The sequence below is a fragment of the Leptonychotes weddellii genome, chromosome X (genome assembly GCF_054177405.1).
Source record: "Leptonychotes weddellii isolate Sample4059 chromosome X, ASM5417740v2, whole genome shotgun sequence".
Taxonomy (NCBI): domain Eukaryota; kingdom Metazoa; phylum Chordata; class Mammalia; order Carnivora; family Phocidae; genus Leptonychotes; species Leptonychotes weddellii.
Genome location: NC_138385.1, coordinates 2949026 through 2967877, shown reverse-complemented (window position 1 = coordinate 2967877; position 18852 = coordinate 2949026). Strand labels below are relative to the sequence as shown.

The window sequence follows — 18852 nt, the reverse complement described above, 5'->3', positions numbered from 1 at the left end:
GGTGCAGAACTTTCTAGGGGAAATCTTTTAACTACTATTCTCTTGCAGCCAGATCTCAGCCTGACCTGGAATCAGAGGAATGAGTGCACAACTTCTACAAATCAAGATTTCTGAAAGAGCAGCTATTTTTTGGTGTAAACTTTGGCCTTCTTGGTTGACAAAGGCCCATGGACAGGCCTGCCTGGATGGGTCTCTCCAAGAAGCTGGCTCCTCTTTCACCCACTCTGGCTTCCTCGGGCCTGAAGTACCAGCCTGTCTACCACAGGGGAGTATTGGACGTAGTTCGTTGCAAGAAAACCTAGATTTCCTAAGGCTTTACACAATGGGGTGCTCAGAACCTAGAGGGTGGGAGGCAAGGTGGGAAAGCATCAGGCTTGGCCCTTAGGCATTTAAAGTGAACTTGGTCAACTCTATACTCCCTCTTAGGGGACTCACTCTGGGAATAGATTTTGTAAATCCTTATTCTTCTGGCTTAATATTCTCACAGCAGAGTTTAGGAGCTGAGAAACAGAAAGAGGGTGGGAGGGGGAAAGCCAGGGAAGTGGCCCTAGCAGGATTCTCAGTGCACCTGACTGAGGGTGCATGTTTAAGGCACCGGCCATGTCCCTTTTCCCCGCCTGTGGTCTAGTGGGTAAGATCCGAAGCCCCAAGTACATTCTTAGGATATAGAAGAGATCACAAACTGTCATGTAGCCCCGAAATGCCATAGGAGACATTGAGAGGACAGATGGTACTTGGCAGGTGGCAGAAATGGGAGCAATGGCACAGGAGCTGCTTCATAATCAGCATGTTTTTCATGTTCTAGAAAGTCATCCAGGGTGTTTGTGTGAGGCTGGAGGGAGGGAGAAGGGGGGAGGTTGGAGGGCATGATGAGGGGGAGTAGGGAGAGGGGAGAGCACTCTGGAGGGGTGGGTATGGTAGAGCCACATGGGGCAGGCCCTAGCCTGGGAACCAAAGGAGCCAGCAAGGAGCTTTGTCTTGGCGGCAGGTTCTCCCATGTGTATGTATGGGTGCACATGCATGTACACAGGCAGACACACACACACACACACACTTCTTGGCCTTTAGCAATTTGATATAATAAGGGCAAATGCAAATTAAAAATAAGAGGTTAAATTCTCCCTGAGGAAAAATAATGGAAGAGATTCCCTCCTTTTCTTTTCTTTTAGACTCTCTTTCTCTGTCCTTTTCAAATGTATGTAAATTTTTTTAAGGGCTAAGCCTCTTGCCTGTCTCACTACTCAAAAAATTTCCCTCAGGGGCCTGGAAGCCAAACTCTTGCAATGTAATCATCAAGGAAAATAATGTCTTGTCTCCCGGTTTCCTGGGAGGAGATGAGCCTACCTTTTGCTGTTACCTGACTGCAAATTATTCAGCCTATCAGATGTAATGGCATGTATCCACTTAGCTATATGAGATTTCTGTTTTTGCAATCCCTTCAGCGGGTTGCCTGTGACAATCAGCACATTCTGGTTTCACATTTATTTAATAATATAGTTGTTTGCTTTCTCTTAAACCTTTGCGGAGAGGTTTCCTGGGCTGGGAGGAAACATTTCTCCAGCATCGCACCAAACACACACGTGTGTGCCCGCACCCCCTCACTGTTCCCCTCCTGGCAGGTGGTTGGTGCCTTCTTCCCAGGACAGGCTTGGGAAAAGCAACCTGGGACTGCTCAGCCAGGAAGGCCTTGGCTATGCATGGCTGGGCTGGCATGCTTTGTCTTTTATTGTCTTTTCTATATTTTTCACATGGTGCCCAAACCACCAGCTCCTCTAAGTCTGGCTTCTTCTGGATTTCATTTACGTGCTGCTACTGCGTTTTTCCTTTCTCCAATGTTTCTTCTTTCAACTCATTCATGGAAAGTGAAAAAGTAAAAACGGAGAACACGAAATATTACCTTGTACGCCTGAAACTAACATAGTGTTATATATGTCAATTATACCTCAGTAAAACAAAATACGGACAACAGGAAAATAAAAACAAAAATAACTCCAAAGAAAACTTAACCGCTCTTTCGCACTGTGAACCTACTAGAACTTTGGGTTTGTTTCACTGGCACTTACTTACTCTCTTGCTCACTCACTCATTCATCAATTACATGTTAATTTTATTCAACGGATATTAGGAGTGCAGCTCAGGCTGGGTGTGTCAGCCTTGGGGAATGAAAGAGCTCGGAGACCCAGATCTCACCCCAGAGACCCCACTTGGTGGCGGAGCGCTAACACACCCCTTGGGCCTCAGGCTCCCACCTGGCCTTGCCTTGCCCCGCGGCTGGTAGGCGGGACTTCCCTTCTGTCCAGGCCCCGCCCCCCGGCTAGCAGGAAGGCGGTGCTGCTCCTGCGCAGTGGTGGAGGAGTCTTTGGGCCAATCAGAGCCCAGTAAAATTGAGGCCTTGCCCACTTGGCGTTCGGGAGGACCACGTGGAAACCGGACTCCGAGGTCTCAGGCCTCTGGCCCGCGAGCTCTCCATGTGCGGTGTTTCCGCGTCTCGGGGTCTGGGCGAGACCCTGCCTCACTTCCTTTACGCTGGGCACTGACTTCTTCGTTCAACCAGCGGATCACAAGTACCTCCAAACCTGGCCCTTGTGGAGCACAATGTATGTCTGTTTTGGGGTGTGGGCCTGTCCCGTCAGTCCTCAGGGTGCCTTTGCGGTGGTAGGCCTGTCTGGAAAGCGCTTGGACCAGTATCCTACACCTTAGCACTGGCAACAGGTGCCCTGCCGCTTCTCATGGGCCGCGGTTCCCTTCATAGTAACAAACCCTGTGATATGCCAGGGGCTTCGAGCCCCTAGGCTGACCTTGTACCACCCTGGGCAAGTGGTGGGGCCTCTTTCACTGTTCCCCAGTGCCTACTTTCCTTTTGCCAGAAGGTACCCCAGGGCTCCATTTAGTGCTCTACAGTTGTCAACCCTGGAGCTTCAGATCCTGTGGGGCCAGCCGGGTGACAATAGCCTTCCTCCATGGACTCCAAGTATTCTCTGGCTCCATTGGCAAGTCCCTTCACTAGCTCTAAGATCCCAGCTTAGCTCTCCAGCAGATGATAGAGTTGGGAGAGGTAGCCTGAGAGTTGGGAGACAAGGGGTGCTGTGAGGCCTTCACCCAACTTAAAAAATTTCCCTCAGCCTCAGTTTTTCCACCTATGAAATGGAGATGGTATATAAATTGTAGAGATTGTGAATAGGCTCTGTAAACTGAAGCACCAGGCACACCGTTTTGGGCGGTGGTGGTGGCCGGAGGCAGATGCAGATGAAATAATGGAAACAGGCTGGATTCAAAAAAAAATTGTCATCCTTCAGTAAAACTTGCATTCATTAATAAGTGTTTATTGAATTAATTAGTTAATTTTCTGTTGCAAGAGACATCAACAAATAACAACAAAACTTGCATTTCATTGCCCAGGGGTTTCTGAAAGAAGAGGTTTTTACTAAAATAACCTCCAGCCCAAACCGCTTATTTATTCTTTCTAGAAGTGGAACTAAGTTTTTTCACCAGGGGGCACATTTTACCAATTTGTATTAGAAAAAAAAATCACATCCCACATTATAAAGAGGCCAGAGTTTTTCTTTCTCTCCCTTTCTCCTTCTCTCTCTCTCTTTATCCTCCCCTTTCTCTCAGGATGACTTTTATTGGTTGTATGGTGGAGCTTATTTCTATTTCCCTTGTGGCTTAGTTTTTAAAATGCCACACTGTGCAAGGATTGGCTTCAGAAAGTGCCAGTTGGTGTTTCGAGTATGGCCGTTCCCATCCAACCCCACCACCAGCTACCCAAAGGAGGACTCCTGTGGGTGTGGGGGTTTGCTGTGTGAGTCAGTAAAGCAAATTGGGGGATACTGCCAAACTCAACTTTGGGTGTACACTTTCCATGTCACTGGGTTTAGAGTACAGAGGTTTAAGACAATATGTACAGTGGACAAAACACTGGACCGAGAGTTGAGAACTATAAATTCTCAAATCTTGTCACTAATCCAGTGAGTTTGGGGCAAGTCACTACACATACTTAGCTCTGTTTTCTCAAATGACCTGAAAGGGCCAGACCGGGGCTTTTGCTGTTTAAGAATCATTTTCTGATTCTTAGGGAATAAAGGAGGTGCCCCTTAGGGTTGCCTCCATCATGAGCACGCCCCCAACATGCCATTTCATTCCCATGGCAACGGCTGTTTGGGCTTCACTGACCTCCAGTTCTTTAGCAGCTGCTACAGGTAGGAGGTTGCAGGACTTTGTTTAGGGGCCAGAGAGCTAATTTCTTTTTTTCTCTTACAGACTGAATTTATTCTAAAAGTTCTATCTTCACCTCAGTGAGCTCACAGTAAATGCTGGTGGAGTGTGAAGTCAGCAACAAAAAGAGGTATGACAGCTTTAGTTTACTAAAAAACCCCAAACACTAATATGTAAATGAGATTAACTACGCATTTTGTCCCATATCAAATCTCATTTATGAATGGTTCTTGTCTGAGTTATCACACAGCTGCCACACAGGCTGCTGATGTGAGAGTGTAAAAGTGCTGGTGTGCAGGCAGGATTTGAACTGGCCCCACTAGATAAATGTGTGACTTCTGATAAGTCCCTTCTCTTTCTGGAACACAGTTTCCTCATTTGTACAAGAAGGAGTTTAGACTACTGGTATGGGCTGAATTGTGTCTCCCCTGCCCCTAGCCCAATTCCTATGTTGAACTCCTAACCCCCAGTATCTCAGAATGGAACCTTATTTAGGAATTGGGCTGTAGATGTGATTAGTTGAGTCATGCTGGAGTATGGTAGGCCCCTAATCTAATATGACTGGCATCTTAATAAAAAGAAGATATTTGGATACAGATACAGACACAGGGAGAATGCCATGTAAAGAGAAATGCAGAGATCTGGGGGATGCTTCTACAAATCAAGGGTCACCGAAGATTACCTGCAAACTACCAGAAACTAAGTGAGAGGCACATAACAAATTCTCCTTCACCATCCTCAGAAGAAACCAACTCTGCCAACACCTCAATTGCAGACCAGAACTATGTGACAATAAATTTCTGTTGTTTAACCGTTCTGATAGAGTAAGTTAGACATGAGCTAGAGGCAAAGGTGGTGACAAATACATGACACAAGCCTGAGGGCACAACATCCTGACTTTATGGCTTTTAACATCCTGGTCTTAAGGCTTTCCAACACCCCTGGGCTGACAGACCAAGAGCTACAGGTGCAGAACTTGCGCTCTCCTCTTCAATCTCGACCCCCCAGGGTAACCTATAGCTTCATTATAGTAGATTTACACTGTGATTTCAACGCCCACCCCCATGGAGGAAAATGGCCATGACAGTTCCAGCAAGAACCTTGTAGGACCAAAAAACTCCCCCTCCCAGCTGGTAGGAGGAGTTCCTTAGGTGTTCAGAAACAACCTCAATTGGAGACTGCCCCCTACCTATGACCCATAACCTATGCAAACATAAAAAGAAAAGAGACCCCTAGCCCCAGTGCAGTTGCCACCTCTGGGCCTGCCCGCTCTCCCACCTTGAGAGTATACTGTCCTTAAAAAACTGCTTTGTGCTACCTACTTTCCTTCTGGCTGTCTTTATTTGAGCGCAGATCCTCATGTAAATCTTTTGTGGGGGATCCAAGAGACCTCCATTCACTCAACGCAGACTCTCTCCCACCAGTAACAATTCAATTTGTGGTTCATTGTTAAGGTAGCCCCAGCAAGCTAATACTACTATATCAGTGGTTCCCAATCTTTTCACTACCAGGAACCCTTTTGCTCTTTGTCTTCCTGTGGACCCAATTCATTTATTTAACAAATATTTATTGAGCACCTACTATATACCAGGACCTCAATCTAGGCATTGGAGATACACAAAGTCACAAAGCAAAGTTCCCTCCTCTTGTGTTCATTCTGTATGTTTTAAAAGATTTAGTCGGCCAAGTATATTATGGCTTAGTTTAGTTTAGTAATAATTTGTATATTTTCTCCCGAGATAACCAGGATTACCTCATCAATGTGATATAATTAGTGCCTAAAATCAAAGAAGGGTCATGTTCTAAGTAGCTGTTGATCCCTTATGGCAAGTAAATACATTGAATTTGTTACTTTTTTTTAAATATTGAAAATTATCCTCAGAAACCCCATTACTACAATTACGGATCCCTAGCGGTTCAAGGACTTCATTATAGGGTGATTAGCTAGAGCAGGAGTGGCAAACTTCTGCTGTAAAGGGCCAGATAGTAGACATTCTAGGCTTTGTGGACTATACAGTCTCTGTCACAACTACACAACATTGCCATTGTAGTGTGAAAGCAGGTACAGATGATACAAACTAATGAGCATGGCTGAGTTCCAATAAAATTTTATTTATGGACACTGAAATTTTAATTTCATGTGTGGCAAAATATTACTCTTCTTTTGATTTTTTTTTTTTAACCATTAAAAATGGAAAACCCTTTCTTAATTCACGAGCTATAGGAAAACAGGTGGCAGGCAGGCTGTATGTATTCACCCGGCTGGCCACAGTTTGCCAACCCCACAGTAAAATTCTAATTTTGCCCTAGTTCTGGAATTAGGTGATTCTTATCCCCCTAAGGGTCTAGATGAGGGCCGGAGAGGAATTAAGTTTGAACTCAAACCCAGGCTTCCTGCAGCCCAGTCCCCAGTGCTTAACACTGTTTTAAGCTGCCGTGTTTAGTCATGGTTTCACATGTGGTCTTTGTATCCATGTGGTGCAGAAAATAGATGTGTGGTCAGCGGCCCTTTCCAGGCGTTGACCATGTAAGGGTTGTCCTCTTATTAGCAGCCAGTGGCAACCTTATTTTGTCAAGGCTGACCCTAGGCTTACGGCACTGTTTTCGTTTATACCTCTCTCGGGTTGCACGGGCCCGGGAGGCCCATCTGTCCCTTACTATTTGAGTCCCTGTTGTCTCATTGGCAGCTTTCTGAGCAGCTGCAAAATGCTTTTAACTTGAAGTGGAAGTTGGGGTCACTGGCATCGTCAGGCCTGAACAGTCACTCTCAGCCAGGGCTCTCTCAGCTCTGACATTGACTAGCTTACGGACTCGGGTGAGTGCTGAACTAACTCCTCCCACTTTCCCATGGCTGGACTTTCACCGTTGGTAAGAATAAGGCATTTCTCAAGGGCTGGGGAATAATGTGCACATTGCTTATTTTGTGTTGTCTTCGGAAACTGCTTGGTTGCCTAGGACCACAATCCTCTCTCTGCCTGGTCGTCCTTCTTTGCGGTTCATCTGCTCCGGTAGCCTCGAAACCCCAGCTCGGCGACAGGGGTCCCCAGGGGGACCATTGGTGCTCAAGCGCGCTCAGGTGGCGGCGACACCGCCGCCCACCTCGGAGGACCATGCTGCGAGGCAAGTCTCGGCTCAACGTAGAGTGGCTGGGCTACTCGCCCGGCCTGCTCCTCGAGCGCAGACAGCTCTTGACAAGGCGCACGCCTCGGAACCCTGGCCGGTAAGTCACATGAGCGCCGGCGCCGGCGCAGCTAAACGTCACCACGGCGCGCCGCACTTGCGCATTGCGTCCCGCCGCCCGGCATTGGCCGGTACTTCCGGCGCGGCACGCCTCTACGGGTCGCCTGCAGAGCGGACGGAGTGCGGTACGCGAGCCCAGCCCGCCTCCCAGCACTTGCTGCGGGCGCGGCTACACTATGGAGCGCCTTGATAAAGCGGCGCTGAATGCGCTGCAGCCGCCCGACTTCAGGTAGTCCGGAGCGGGGCCCAGGCCGGGTAGGGGTCCTGACCGCAAGACTATCTGGCCCTGGCCTGGAGTGGGGTGTAAAGGAAGGCTCGAGCCGAGCGGGCTGGCTTGCAGTGGGCGTGAGGTCTGGACCCTCGGGGCCGGGCTGCGGGGTGGGGGAGAAGGGAGGTAGGTTGGGGTCTGCAGCGTCTACACGCTCGGGAGCAGGGACCTGGGGTCATAGGGGAGACGTCGGCGGGCCTTCAGCCCATGCTTCTGTTCTAGCACTTCCTCTCGCTGTCGTCTGTTTTGCGATCTTGCTCTCTGCAATCTCTCCCCACTGCAGGGTGAGCTCCCTGAGGACAGAAACCCGGCCTTCTCCATCTACGTGTCCCCTACGGGGCCTGCATCGTTGGGGCTTAAGTGTTTGCTGTATCAATGAACGAAGGGAAGAGAGTAGGGGCTGCCCCTGGTTTGAGACAACTTCACTTGGGGGAGTTAGTAGGATGGGGGTTGGTGGCTGAGTAGAATGGTTGTTCTGGCCCACTAGCCTAGCCAATGATACCTTGGTAGGCAAGAGGGTGGGGAGGGATTTAGCTGCCATTGGATGATGACCTACTGTGTGCCAGACTCAACTTAGGCTCTTTATTACATACGTCAGCAAAATTAAGAAAGTGTTATTCCCCCCCTTTATTTTTTTTAAAGAAGATGAAGTTAGGATAAGTGACTTGCCCAAGATCACACAGTTAGGCCACACAATTAGAAAGTGTTGAAGCTGGCATTTGACCAATCCCACTGATTCCAAAGCCCATGATCTTTGGAGCCCCGTGACCCTTTTCTCTCTCTTATGATGTCAATGTAGATGTTTTTTAAATTATTGTTTACTAGTGAAAATACCAAGAGATAATTTTGTCAAATACACTTAGAATACAGTGTAGCCCTCCTAGACTGATTCTAGTGTTTCCTAATGGGATTTACAGTGAAATCTACTTGCAGTGGCAGTCTTGCTTGCCACAGAAGGGAACCTGGTAAGCTGTATCTGCCTAGTGCTTGCTGTGGAAGTTCATATCAAGTGGGTAAACTCTAGGTGGTTTTAAGAGTCGGGGAACAGTAAGGTTCATCCTGAGTTATTTCTTTGTGTGAGGCCCACTTTAATTCTGGACTTTCCCATTCTTTATTTCTAACAAGTCCCTGTAACACCCAATGAGAGATACATGGAAGAAATTGTTGAATGACATCAGTTGCTTTGTTTTAGAATAATTCACCTGTTACACCCAAGCTGGCTTGTGCCGGCAGAACTGCCAGCTGCGGTGGGGGTGTGGCTGGAAGCCAGAGAGAAAATGTCCTGTAAACACTAGAGGAAGTTTGCTAGTTTTCAAAAGTTTGTGTGCTTAACTTTATACTTAGTCCCATATTTGTGAGGTCCTAACCCAGAATAAAAGTCAAATTTTGGGGGCTTAAGGTAAAAGAAGTGAAAAAGAGTTGAAACTATGAATGCCTGACATAGTGTGTGGGGCTAGAAATTAACATGTAGAAAAGAAAAGATTATGTTTGAGTGGGGGGATTGTAAATGCTTTTGTTCACCTTAACACATTTTTATGTGGTATTATATCATCTTTTCAATAATAATGTTTTCTGAAAGCCAGGTCAGATATTAGATATTCAAGAGAGATGATCTGAAGAACAAAAGAACCAGTTAACACTCCCTTTCTCTAGATTCTCAAGCTTTGTTTCTTTATCAGGTTCGCTATCTTAACTTTGCATGCCTAAAACGCATACTTGAACTCACCATAGAAATACCCAGAAGGTCATATTTTTTGTTGGGATTCATGAAAGAAGTGGTCAAATACTGACATTGAATTTTTATAGACCTACTATAGAACTACTCATATTCTTCATGAAAATTACCCAGTAAATTTCCCTAAAAGTTTACTACTAGGAAACAGTTTAAGGGAGCATAACTATATTAGATGAGGATTGTGTAGCTCAGTGATCACTGTAGGAGGATGTGTTAAAAGATGATCCGCTGAAGTAGGGGAAGAAAATATTAGAACTTCTACATGAATTTATTTTAACCTTATCCTTTTTAGTATCCAGTTTTGCGTATGTTTTATATTTTAAGGAATGAATTGATAATATGTGTGTAGCTGATCTGTTCAAAAAAACCAGTATGCCTATATATGGGGTTTGTGCTCAGAACTTATATTTAAGATGAATTAATAGTCAAAAAAAGTTTGTAGACCATTGTTTATAAACCATAAACTTGAGATGTTCCCTTCCTTTCTGAGCTGCCAGAAACCTCCTCGCCAATCATTTACACAGTTATAAGGACCCCTTTGCCTGGATTTTCTAGGGCTCCAGAGAAATGTGCAGGACTATATAGGAAGCAAGCTGGCACATTAAGTGCTGTAATAACAGGTATGAGTTAAGTGTGATTGCATCCCAGAGCAATGAATCATTTCAGCTGGAGTGATCAGGAAAGGTGCCTAGGAGAGAGGCTCTTTTGAGGGGGACCTTGAAGGCTGGGCTGTCTCCTTCCTAAAGATACGGACAAAAACTGGAGCCTCTGAGGATTACCAGAAAGAGAATTAAATAAGTTCTAGTGTTGACAATAAGCATAAAGTGTGAGGTGTGTTAAGGTAGTCTGAGGATGGTTAGATTTAAGAGGCAAAAAGGACCTTAAGCTAAATGATTAAAGCTATAGGGTTTACTGCGTTTACAGTGTAGGTACAGATGTGTCCAGGATCGCTGGAAACCTGTGGCTTCACTTTCACTAGTGCTGCTCATTTGTAGCAATGTGTAGGACAAATGCTGACACATATCCACTTGCTGAAAAGTCAGTGAAACAACGTTAAGGAACATTCTGAAAATGGGGAAATTATTTTTGTATATTAATCTGGAGTCCTTTTTTATGTGCACACATTCTTAACATAATTGGAATAGTATATGTCAGGGGTTGGTGAAGTTTTTCTGTAAAGGACCAGATAGTAAATATTTTAGGATTTGAGGGCCATATAGTTTGGCACCACTACTCACCTTGTCCTTTGTAGCTCCAAAGCCACCTTAGATGATACATAAACAAATGGGTGTGTCTTTGTTCCAGTTAAACTTTATTTATAGAACTAGGTATTGGGCCCTTAGGCCTTATTTTGCAGACCCCTGATATACATAATACGATGTAGTTTGCCTTGTTCATTTGTCACACGAGGACTTTCTGAGTAGTGGTCAAAATTCTTTTTAATGGGTCCATATATTGATATACATCAATTGTGAAATCATTTTCTTACTATGGATATTTTTATTGTATCCAATTTTGTTTGTGCTTTTATGTTAATCTTTTTTTATGTTAATCTTTGTATTAATGTTTTTAAGTAGCAGATTATCAGACTTGTTTTTCTTCAAGTATATAATTTGAAAAGCTTGATTGCATTCTTCAGAATGGTTTTATTGTATTCTGGAACAAAACTTTCTCCATTGGAATATTTCCTTGACTTTAAAATAACCTCTGGACAAATAGAGTTCACTAATAGAAGGTGTTTTGACGTTCAATTTTTAATGCATGTTACCTGAAGACCATCTAAGTTGTACAATAGCTATTTAATTACAAAGAAACTAAGTTTCCTTCAGCTGCATCCAAATTGTTCTAGAATGCTTTTTCTCTGGAGATTCTCATATCTTGTTTGTAGTGTATCCAGCTAGCCCTTGATAGGATGCTTTGTGAAGGAACATCATTAGTTGTTTACTGCCTCCATTATAAATTCTGTAATTAGGGTACACTTGGCGTAGCACTTTGGAGACTACAAACCACTTTCATACTTTGACGCTTCCTCACACTGGATCTGAATAACAGTCCCTTGGGTGTTCTGTAGGTCTTTAGGATCTTCTAATTTTGAGTCTCTGTCTCTACTCTTCTTCCTCTGGCCACTGCTTCTGAGGCAGGGGCAGGGTTTCCAGCATCTTCTCTGTGGACACAAAACCAGTTGGAAATGGCTGTGCAGGTTCTGATTTTCTCTTTGTTTACTTTCTTCCAGAAATGAAAGTTCATTAGCATCTACCCTGAAGACGCTCCTGTTCTTCACAGCTCTAATGATCACTGTACCTATTGGGTTATATTTCACGACTAAATCTTATGTTTTTGAAGGTAATCCTCGATGATGATAAAACAAGACATTTTCCCCCTTAGTATATTTAAGATTCCATGTGTTTATGATCTCTTTATATCTGTAAGCTGGGTATTCTTAATTTGCTTCTTCCATCTATTTCTGTTTTGCTTTTCAAAAATCATGTTGTTCAAATGAATCTTCCTTCATGAAATTAACTTGTTCATCATTGAGTTATTTTAGCGTGACAGTGTATTTGTTGATGGTTTTCTGTGAAATAGCTTGCAAGTCCTTTCTTTTACTATACCCCTGACAGCAAGAGTTGGCTGACATGGGAGGAGGAGTTTGGGGCAATGTACCTTTGGTGGCAGACATTAGTAGAAAAAGAAAATAAAGTCCCCCTTTTTATGTTGAAGTCCGTAAGTGAAGTCATAATTACAGTTTTCACTCAGAATAATGTTCTTTGTATATAGAAGGTATTCAGATCTTTAAATGAATACTTGATTTATCACCACCCAAAGCATTACTTTTTAATTGCCTGACTAGTTAAATAAATATATAGCTAATAAAAAGCAGTATGCTTTGTTTTTTGCACTTTGATAAATTTTGGAATAAAATGGAAACTTTTTTTCTCTTGATAGGCGCCTTTGGAATGTCCAATAGGGACAGCTATTTTTACGCTGCTATTGTTGCGGTGGTCGCCGTCCACGTGGTGTTGGCCCTCTTTGTTTACGTGGCCTGGAATGAAGGCTCACGACAGTGGCGTGAAGGCAAACAGGATTAAATTGAACATCACCTTTTGATAGCATTAAATTGATTTTTAAAAATGGTAAATGTGTCTGGGATATTGATGATTTCAATAAAGTTGAGAACATGTTAAAATCAATCTGAAGGAGTCACATTTGACTAGTGTAAATTTTGATCCTTCTAATACAATGATTTGTATCATCAGTTTTAACTGTATGAGCCTCTCATTTGCAAATGAGCATTTGGAAAAGTTAAGTTGGTCACAAATAAGTATGTTAACTTAGTTACACATTCTGGGAAGAATCTGATTATCTCATAACCAAAAATGTTTTACAGCATTTTGTCTTTTGCTTGGTTTTAAGGTTTACTTGTCTGGATATGTTAAGATGTACACAGTGAAGGAAATCTAAGCTGTTTTTCACTGGAACGCTTTCCTTACTATCATATGAAAGTCCTGGGTCATTGGATTTTAGGTTGTAAATTCCTGTGCAAAATTGCTTGAATTATGGATTTTGGACTTCATCTGAATGTCACTGAGAAATTTTGCGTAAAGTGTAATCCCTAGTCAATAGGAATCTTTTTCATTACATTATTTCATGGGAAGACTAGGCTGAATCACACCCATTCGTGTAAAAGGACTGGTTTATTGAAGGATCTAGGTAGCAAAGCAAAGAGGTAGCTACCTGGGCACTCAGCCTTTGCAGGCTACCCCGTGCTTTTAGGCTAACTTTTTAATGATCTGCTTTGCTCTGTCATTGAACAATGAAGTAATGCTTTCATTACAGGGTTTGTGTAAACTCCCTTTCAGTTTGTTTTTCCTACTTTTTAATAGTTATATGATAGGAATTTACATTTAAATATGTCCATTTTCACGTATTTCCTGAAAGTTGATTATCTTTATCATCCAGGAAGTATTCTTGGGATTGGTAGTCAAGTCTTTTTCAATCAGAGCTGTTATACCCTTTTTTAATCAGAGCTGTTATATATAGTTACATAATCCTGAGGTCCTATTTGATAGAAAAAGACCCTGTGGTTTTAGTTCAGTATCCTTAGTCTGTTCTTTCCAGCTACTTGGTACTACTTGTGTGCAGTCTAAAAACATACCTGGATAAATGCATATTGAAACAGGAAGAGAATTTAAATTCCCTGTGATGTTGCCACCTAGAGATAAACACTATTTTGGTTTATATCCCATGTGCATTTCCTAATGCTAGTTCAATACACTGAACGTTTGGTTTAAGCTCAAATTCTGCCTGTGTTACCTCATAGCTGTTTGCATTTTTTTTTCCCAGGTGAATGATTATTGGCCATTTTCTTGAAAAAGCACATTCTACCTTTACTCTTTTTTACTAGATAGATATCTCGTTCCAATTTCTTGTTACTGGTAATTCCTAATACAGTGGCCCTTGCTGTTTTTGCCATTACTGATTTGTCTGTTCACCCCTGTTTTTGTTGTGCAGCTGGACTAAAGGAATAGGGAGATGGTTAGGCATAAAAGCTAAGGAGGCATTTGTGTTAATTGTTGAGAAAAAATGAAAGATGACTATTGTAGGACAATTATTTTTTGCTTATAGTTAAATGTCTACAGTTTAAATGTCTTTAAGCAGTTATTCTAAATGTAAAGTGTTTTCTTAAAGGCTACAGTTTTAGTATAAAATTGTACAAATTTAATATAAAATTGTAGAATACCCCAGTTTAAGTCTGGGGTACTATGTGGTAGATTTCTAAATGGTTGTCCCTTTAGATGCCTTGTTATACTTAGAATTTTTGTCCACCTAATTTCTTTTCTATAATGCCAAGGTTTTGTACTTTTGAGATCTCACGTTGTTTGTAAAATATGAATGTCCAATGTTAGATTATTTTGTTTGATTTCAGACGTTTGCTGAGTAGAAAATGATATGGGTGTTTTTCTGCAAGTGTTTAAACCAGGGATTCATGCAAAAGCAGTTGTAATTTCCTCTTGGAAAAAGTACCAAGTGTTTGAAAGTTAGAATTGGATGCTAGGGTTGATATTTAGGATTGTTAAAATACAGGCTTGTTTTCAAACCAGTTAATTTTTTCCTGGAGTTTTAACTGCTAACTCACTACTTTGCTGCTGTTGAAATGACATACGGTATTTGACCTACAGATTTATTTTTCAAGATGTCTCACTGATTTCCTGTTGCACGATGTACATACTTCAGGATGTATAGAAAGGAAAGCTACAATTGAGCCCTTACATGTGTTTTAAGATAAGAATATGTTCACTATTGTTTGAAAATGGATTATTAAGAATAACCTCAATTAGGAAGCGTAAACTTGAAGTGTCAGCCCGAGCTACTGATAAACACATTACCTTCCTCACCTCACCTCCCATTTTGCACCCCGCCCCCTGCCAGAATATAATCTTTTCTTCCCTGTTGTGCTAGAAAATGAAGTGTGTTGTGGAATGCATCTGATGTTATTAGCTCTTCAAGTGGATAGATACTGTTTTACGTGTAACAGCAGAATTCAGTTTTGAGTTGTTACTGAAGGAAGTTAAACATCTTTTAAAAAGACCTCCTGTTTCATGGAAATCTAACATATACATTGTAATAATTAGGCTATTTTCATCATAAAAATCTCATCACCTTTGCCAAAAGAGGCAGCTAATTGACTTGTTTGATATTTATCTGCCATTTTCATGTAAATTTTATATATACAGCTAGAGTACCCAAGGAGACCAGTAAAAACAGTTAAGGTGTACCCAAGGAAAGATGGTAACCAAAGGTACATGAAACAAAGAAATATCTAGTGTGTATTTCTCATCTTTAGAGTTGATGTTCATTGTTTTATTTATGAACAAGTGAAGTCGTAGACCGTTGTTGGTTCAACAATGGCACAGAATTTGTCACTTGTCTGAGGTCAGCAGCAGATTTTCTCTGCTGTCAAGCAATGTGTGTCCTCCAACAGAGTAGTACAACTTTATTAGTTAAGATTCTACTTTTATATTTAAGTTTTGCAAGAGCTGAGCTGAAGCCACACAATGATAACTTGACAAGATTTCTTTTTTCTTTTTGCAGAAGGGAAAGGGTCACCTGAGAAATTATTTTCAGGGACTTTGGGAATCTAACAATAACTATTACATGTAATTTATGAGTAGTAAAATCCTTTATATATTCATTAAAATAGTCTGGAATTCCCCAATTTACCATCACTCCTGGCCACACTTTCCTTTCCTGTTTCATTGCTTCACGTTCTTGAGAGTAGTATCTGCATTCCTTTTAAGGTGTTCTATCAGTCATATTTGTCAGTTACATGGACTAGTCTTCCTTTTTCTCAAGTTCAGTGAAATCTCACTGGACAGTAATAATAGCAATAGCTAACAACATCTGCACAGCACCTTACAGTTTGCAAAGAACGTTCACATCTTTGTTTGAGTTTGGCATAGTGAACCTGTTACGAGATATCTCTTGACATCCTTGCTGAAGATGTTAGAATCTTTAACTCAGTAGAGTCATTGAGTTTGCTGTAGCCTTTGAATAGTGCCCTGACTAGGGCAGGGATTAGATGCACTATTTTGAAAGCTCTGTGTAATGATCGAAATGGGGGGCTTGAGTTCTTTAGCCACTTGAATCAGATTTACTTTTGTAAGTGATACTTTTCTAACTGTTAACCTGGATGGATTTTGTATCCATTATATTCTAGCCTGTAATTTGTATAAATTTACCATCTGTTGTCATTAAAAAAGTGTTCGTAATGTGACTTCGATGTGTCCTGATTCAGTGAATAGTAAGTTTATTAACATCTTTGTTTTTTTTAACACTTACTTGCCTCTATTTATACCATATAAAATATATAGAGTTGTCAAGGGTAAGTTTTTATGCAATAATTGTAGACCAGAGGTGCTCAAACTGGTGGGGGCTCTGAGGGGTACTGAGACAGGAAGGGCTGGTTATATCCCATCTGTGGTGGACCCATTAGAAGTGGTGTGGCAGTGAGGAAAGAAAGCAGCATCTTGTCCCGTGGCTTTTTAAAGAACATTCATTTGAGAGTGAATGGGCTTCAAATACTGCTAAAGGAGTAATACTTGTGGCTAAGTAATTAAGTATGGGGGTAGTCAATTCCTTGCCCTGTCCAGCATGCCACCCCCTTCCTTGTGCCAGTTGCCTTTGTCTGTGGCCGTCTAGCCACCTTTTGATTGTACTCCAGCTCCTTTCTGTGCTTCTAAGGGCTCTAGCTAGTTCTTAATAAATACTATCCTCCTCTAAGAAAGATTTGAGACATCTTAGTATCAAGATATACAGATTATGTACAATCGTATTTATATACAAAGGTACAGATTATAAGATGTCCAGGGAACTCTGGACACATGTAATGGCATTGCAGAAACCACTGGAATTACGTTACAGGATTTCCTGCCCAGACCTACTGAGTCCGAGCCTCTGGGGATGGGGCCTGGAATGGAAATACTTGTCTGTAACAGGCCATATCTGATGAAGCCAGTTTGAGAACTGCTGCTAGAGATTGGGAATTGTTAATGTATGTTTTTAATGCTGGACTTGAAGATGTTTATATAAAGCAGGCCTGAAATAGGTACTTTATTAAGCAAAGGTAGAGTCCTGCACAATGCTATGTATTGAAGGCTCAGCTTAAAATCGGGAGAGCTTTCTTGGCTACCCGACCATCATGTTGACTTTGCTGCAGCATTAAGGAATTCTATGAAAACTAGTACAGGGACAGCCCTCTTAGAAACAGCTAAGGCATATTGAGAAATGGCCGCAGCTGTTCTGCTGATGCCTTCCTCTTATTTGGAAATCTTACTGTTGGCCTTGAAGAGAGGGGAAAAGCTAGCACAGGCATTTAGGGAATCTGGTTTCAAAAGCAAAGGAACTAATGGAGAAGACTGGAAATGGTTTCCTAGGCATATCTGCTCTATGAATAGTATGACGCCCCGCCCCCAAATACTTTTCCTGTCACTGCTTCCATCTTCCCGCTTCATTTCCTGTACGCCCTGCTGTTTTGCCCATGCTCATTCCCACCTCACAGCTTTATACTGACTGTTCCCTCCACCCAGGACCCTCTCCCCCAGCTCCTCCCAGGGCTGGCTCTTTCTCACCCTTTAGGTCTCCACTCTCCTGTTGCCTCTCAGAAAGGCCTGCCCCGTCGCTCTCACAACACCTAATACTGGATGGTTGACCTCCCTCCGCTATACCGTGTGCTTCAGTATGCCACTGAATCCCCAGTGCCTCACACTTGCTGTAGTATGGGTGTTCTTGGCCAACTGGACGTACCAGAAGCCACGGTTCAAACTGACTTAAACAATGGAAGAGGTCAGAGATGGGGCCAATCCATCTGCACAGTTTAGAGTTCCTGCCCCATTTCTCTCTGATTCTCTCTGCATGTCCTTCTCAGTGTGTTGGTGACAACCTCAGGCTTCCCTGTCTCATAACACAATGGCCGCAGCCATTTGGGAGCTTCATCTGTACACCACAGATAGTCATCAAACCATTCAACAAACACCCTGAGCTTCACTCTGGACTAAATCAGGTTACATACCTACCCGTGAAACAATCACCTTGGCCAGGCAATGCCAAGCATTGGTGGGTTTATGCCTGGACAAGTGCCCAGTTCCAAACCAATCATTTGGTTAACTCAGGCCACTCAGTGACCGCCCCTGAGGAAGGGGTTTGATGCTGGTGAGGCTCCTAGCATGTTCGCTGCAGGGCTTAACAGATTTGTTAAGTGGAAATGGCAATATGCAGTGTATACACGTGTGTAGATATGGATATGGATGTAGATAGGGATATAGACATGAATACAGGGATGGGAGTCATGCACTTTGGAGCATGGAACCAATGTCAGTGTCAGGACAGGGCAGGACCTGGTGTGGGGCCATCCTTCAGAGGACCTTACAGCTGCATGAGGGCTGGGCCCCTAGTCAGGGGCAAGATACCAGCAGAGTCCCTCTGTACCGAATTTGTCAGTTCTGACTTAGGAAGAAAACTGAAATAGTTGGAGAGTCATCAAAATCTTTCTCCTATCTGTATCTGTGCTTTTCTGTTTGCAGGACTCTGCACTCTGCTCTGAAATCCTAAAGCATCCCCTCCCGCCCCCAGCCCTCCCCACAGCATCCGTAGTTCTTTATAAACACAGGTACCCCGGGGGCGGCGTGCTGTATGCCTGCATACAAGCAAAGCAGCAGTGCAGCTGGATGTGCTCTTTGTGGGTATGGCACCTGGGGTTTTCCTGTTTAACCAGGTTTCATAGAACATAGCAGTTGCGGTCATTCAGCTAGGATCCCACTTAACACGTGTCCCACAGACAGTAGTGGCAAGAGGCAGCCTGGCACCTGCGTCTGGGAACGCTGGCTAGTGCTCTGCTGTG

General features: G+C 43.0%; 1 protein-coding gene across 2 annotated transcripts; it reads left to right on the top strand.

Annotated features, from left to right (window-relative positions):
• Positions 1–6931: 6931 nt before the first annotated feature.
• On the top strand, positions 6932–16230 carry VMA21 (vacuolar ATPase assembly factor VMA21). Of its 2 annotated transcripts, XM_081808124.1 has the most exons (4): positions 6932–7030; positions 7171–7435; positions 11692–11801; positions 12402–16230. In XM_081808124.1, exons 2-4 carry the CDS (start codon positions 7326–7328, stop codon positions 12542–12544), a joined length of 363 nt encoding a protein of 120 aa, XP_081664250.1. In that variant the 5' UTR covers positions 6932–7030; positions 7171–7325; the 3' UTR covers positions 12545–16230. The 2 variants fall into 2 exon arrangements, with proteins under 2 accessions (XP_081664250.1, XP_006750171.1); XM_006750108.3 differs by lacking the exons at positions 6932–7030; positions 7171–7435 and adding an exon at positions 7513–7684.
• The last annotated feature ends 2622 nt before the right edge of the window (positions 16231–18852 follow it).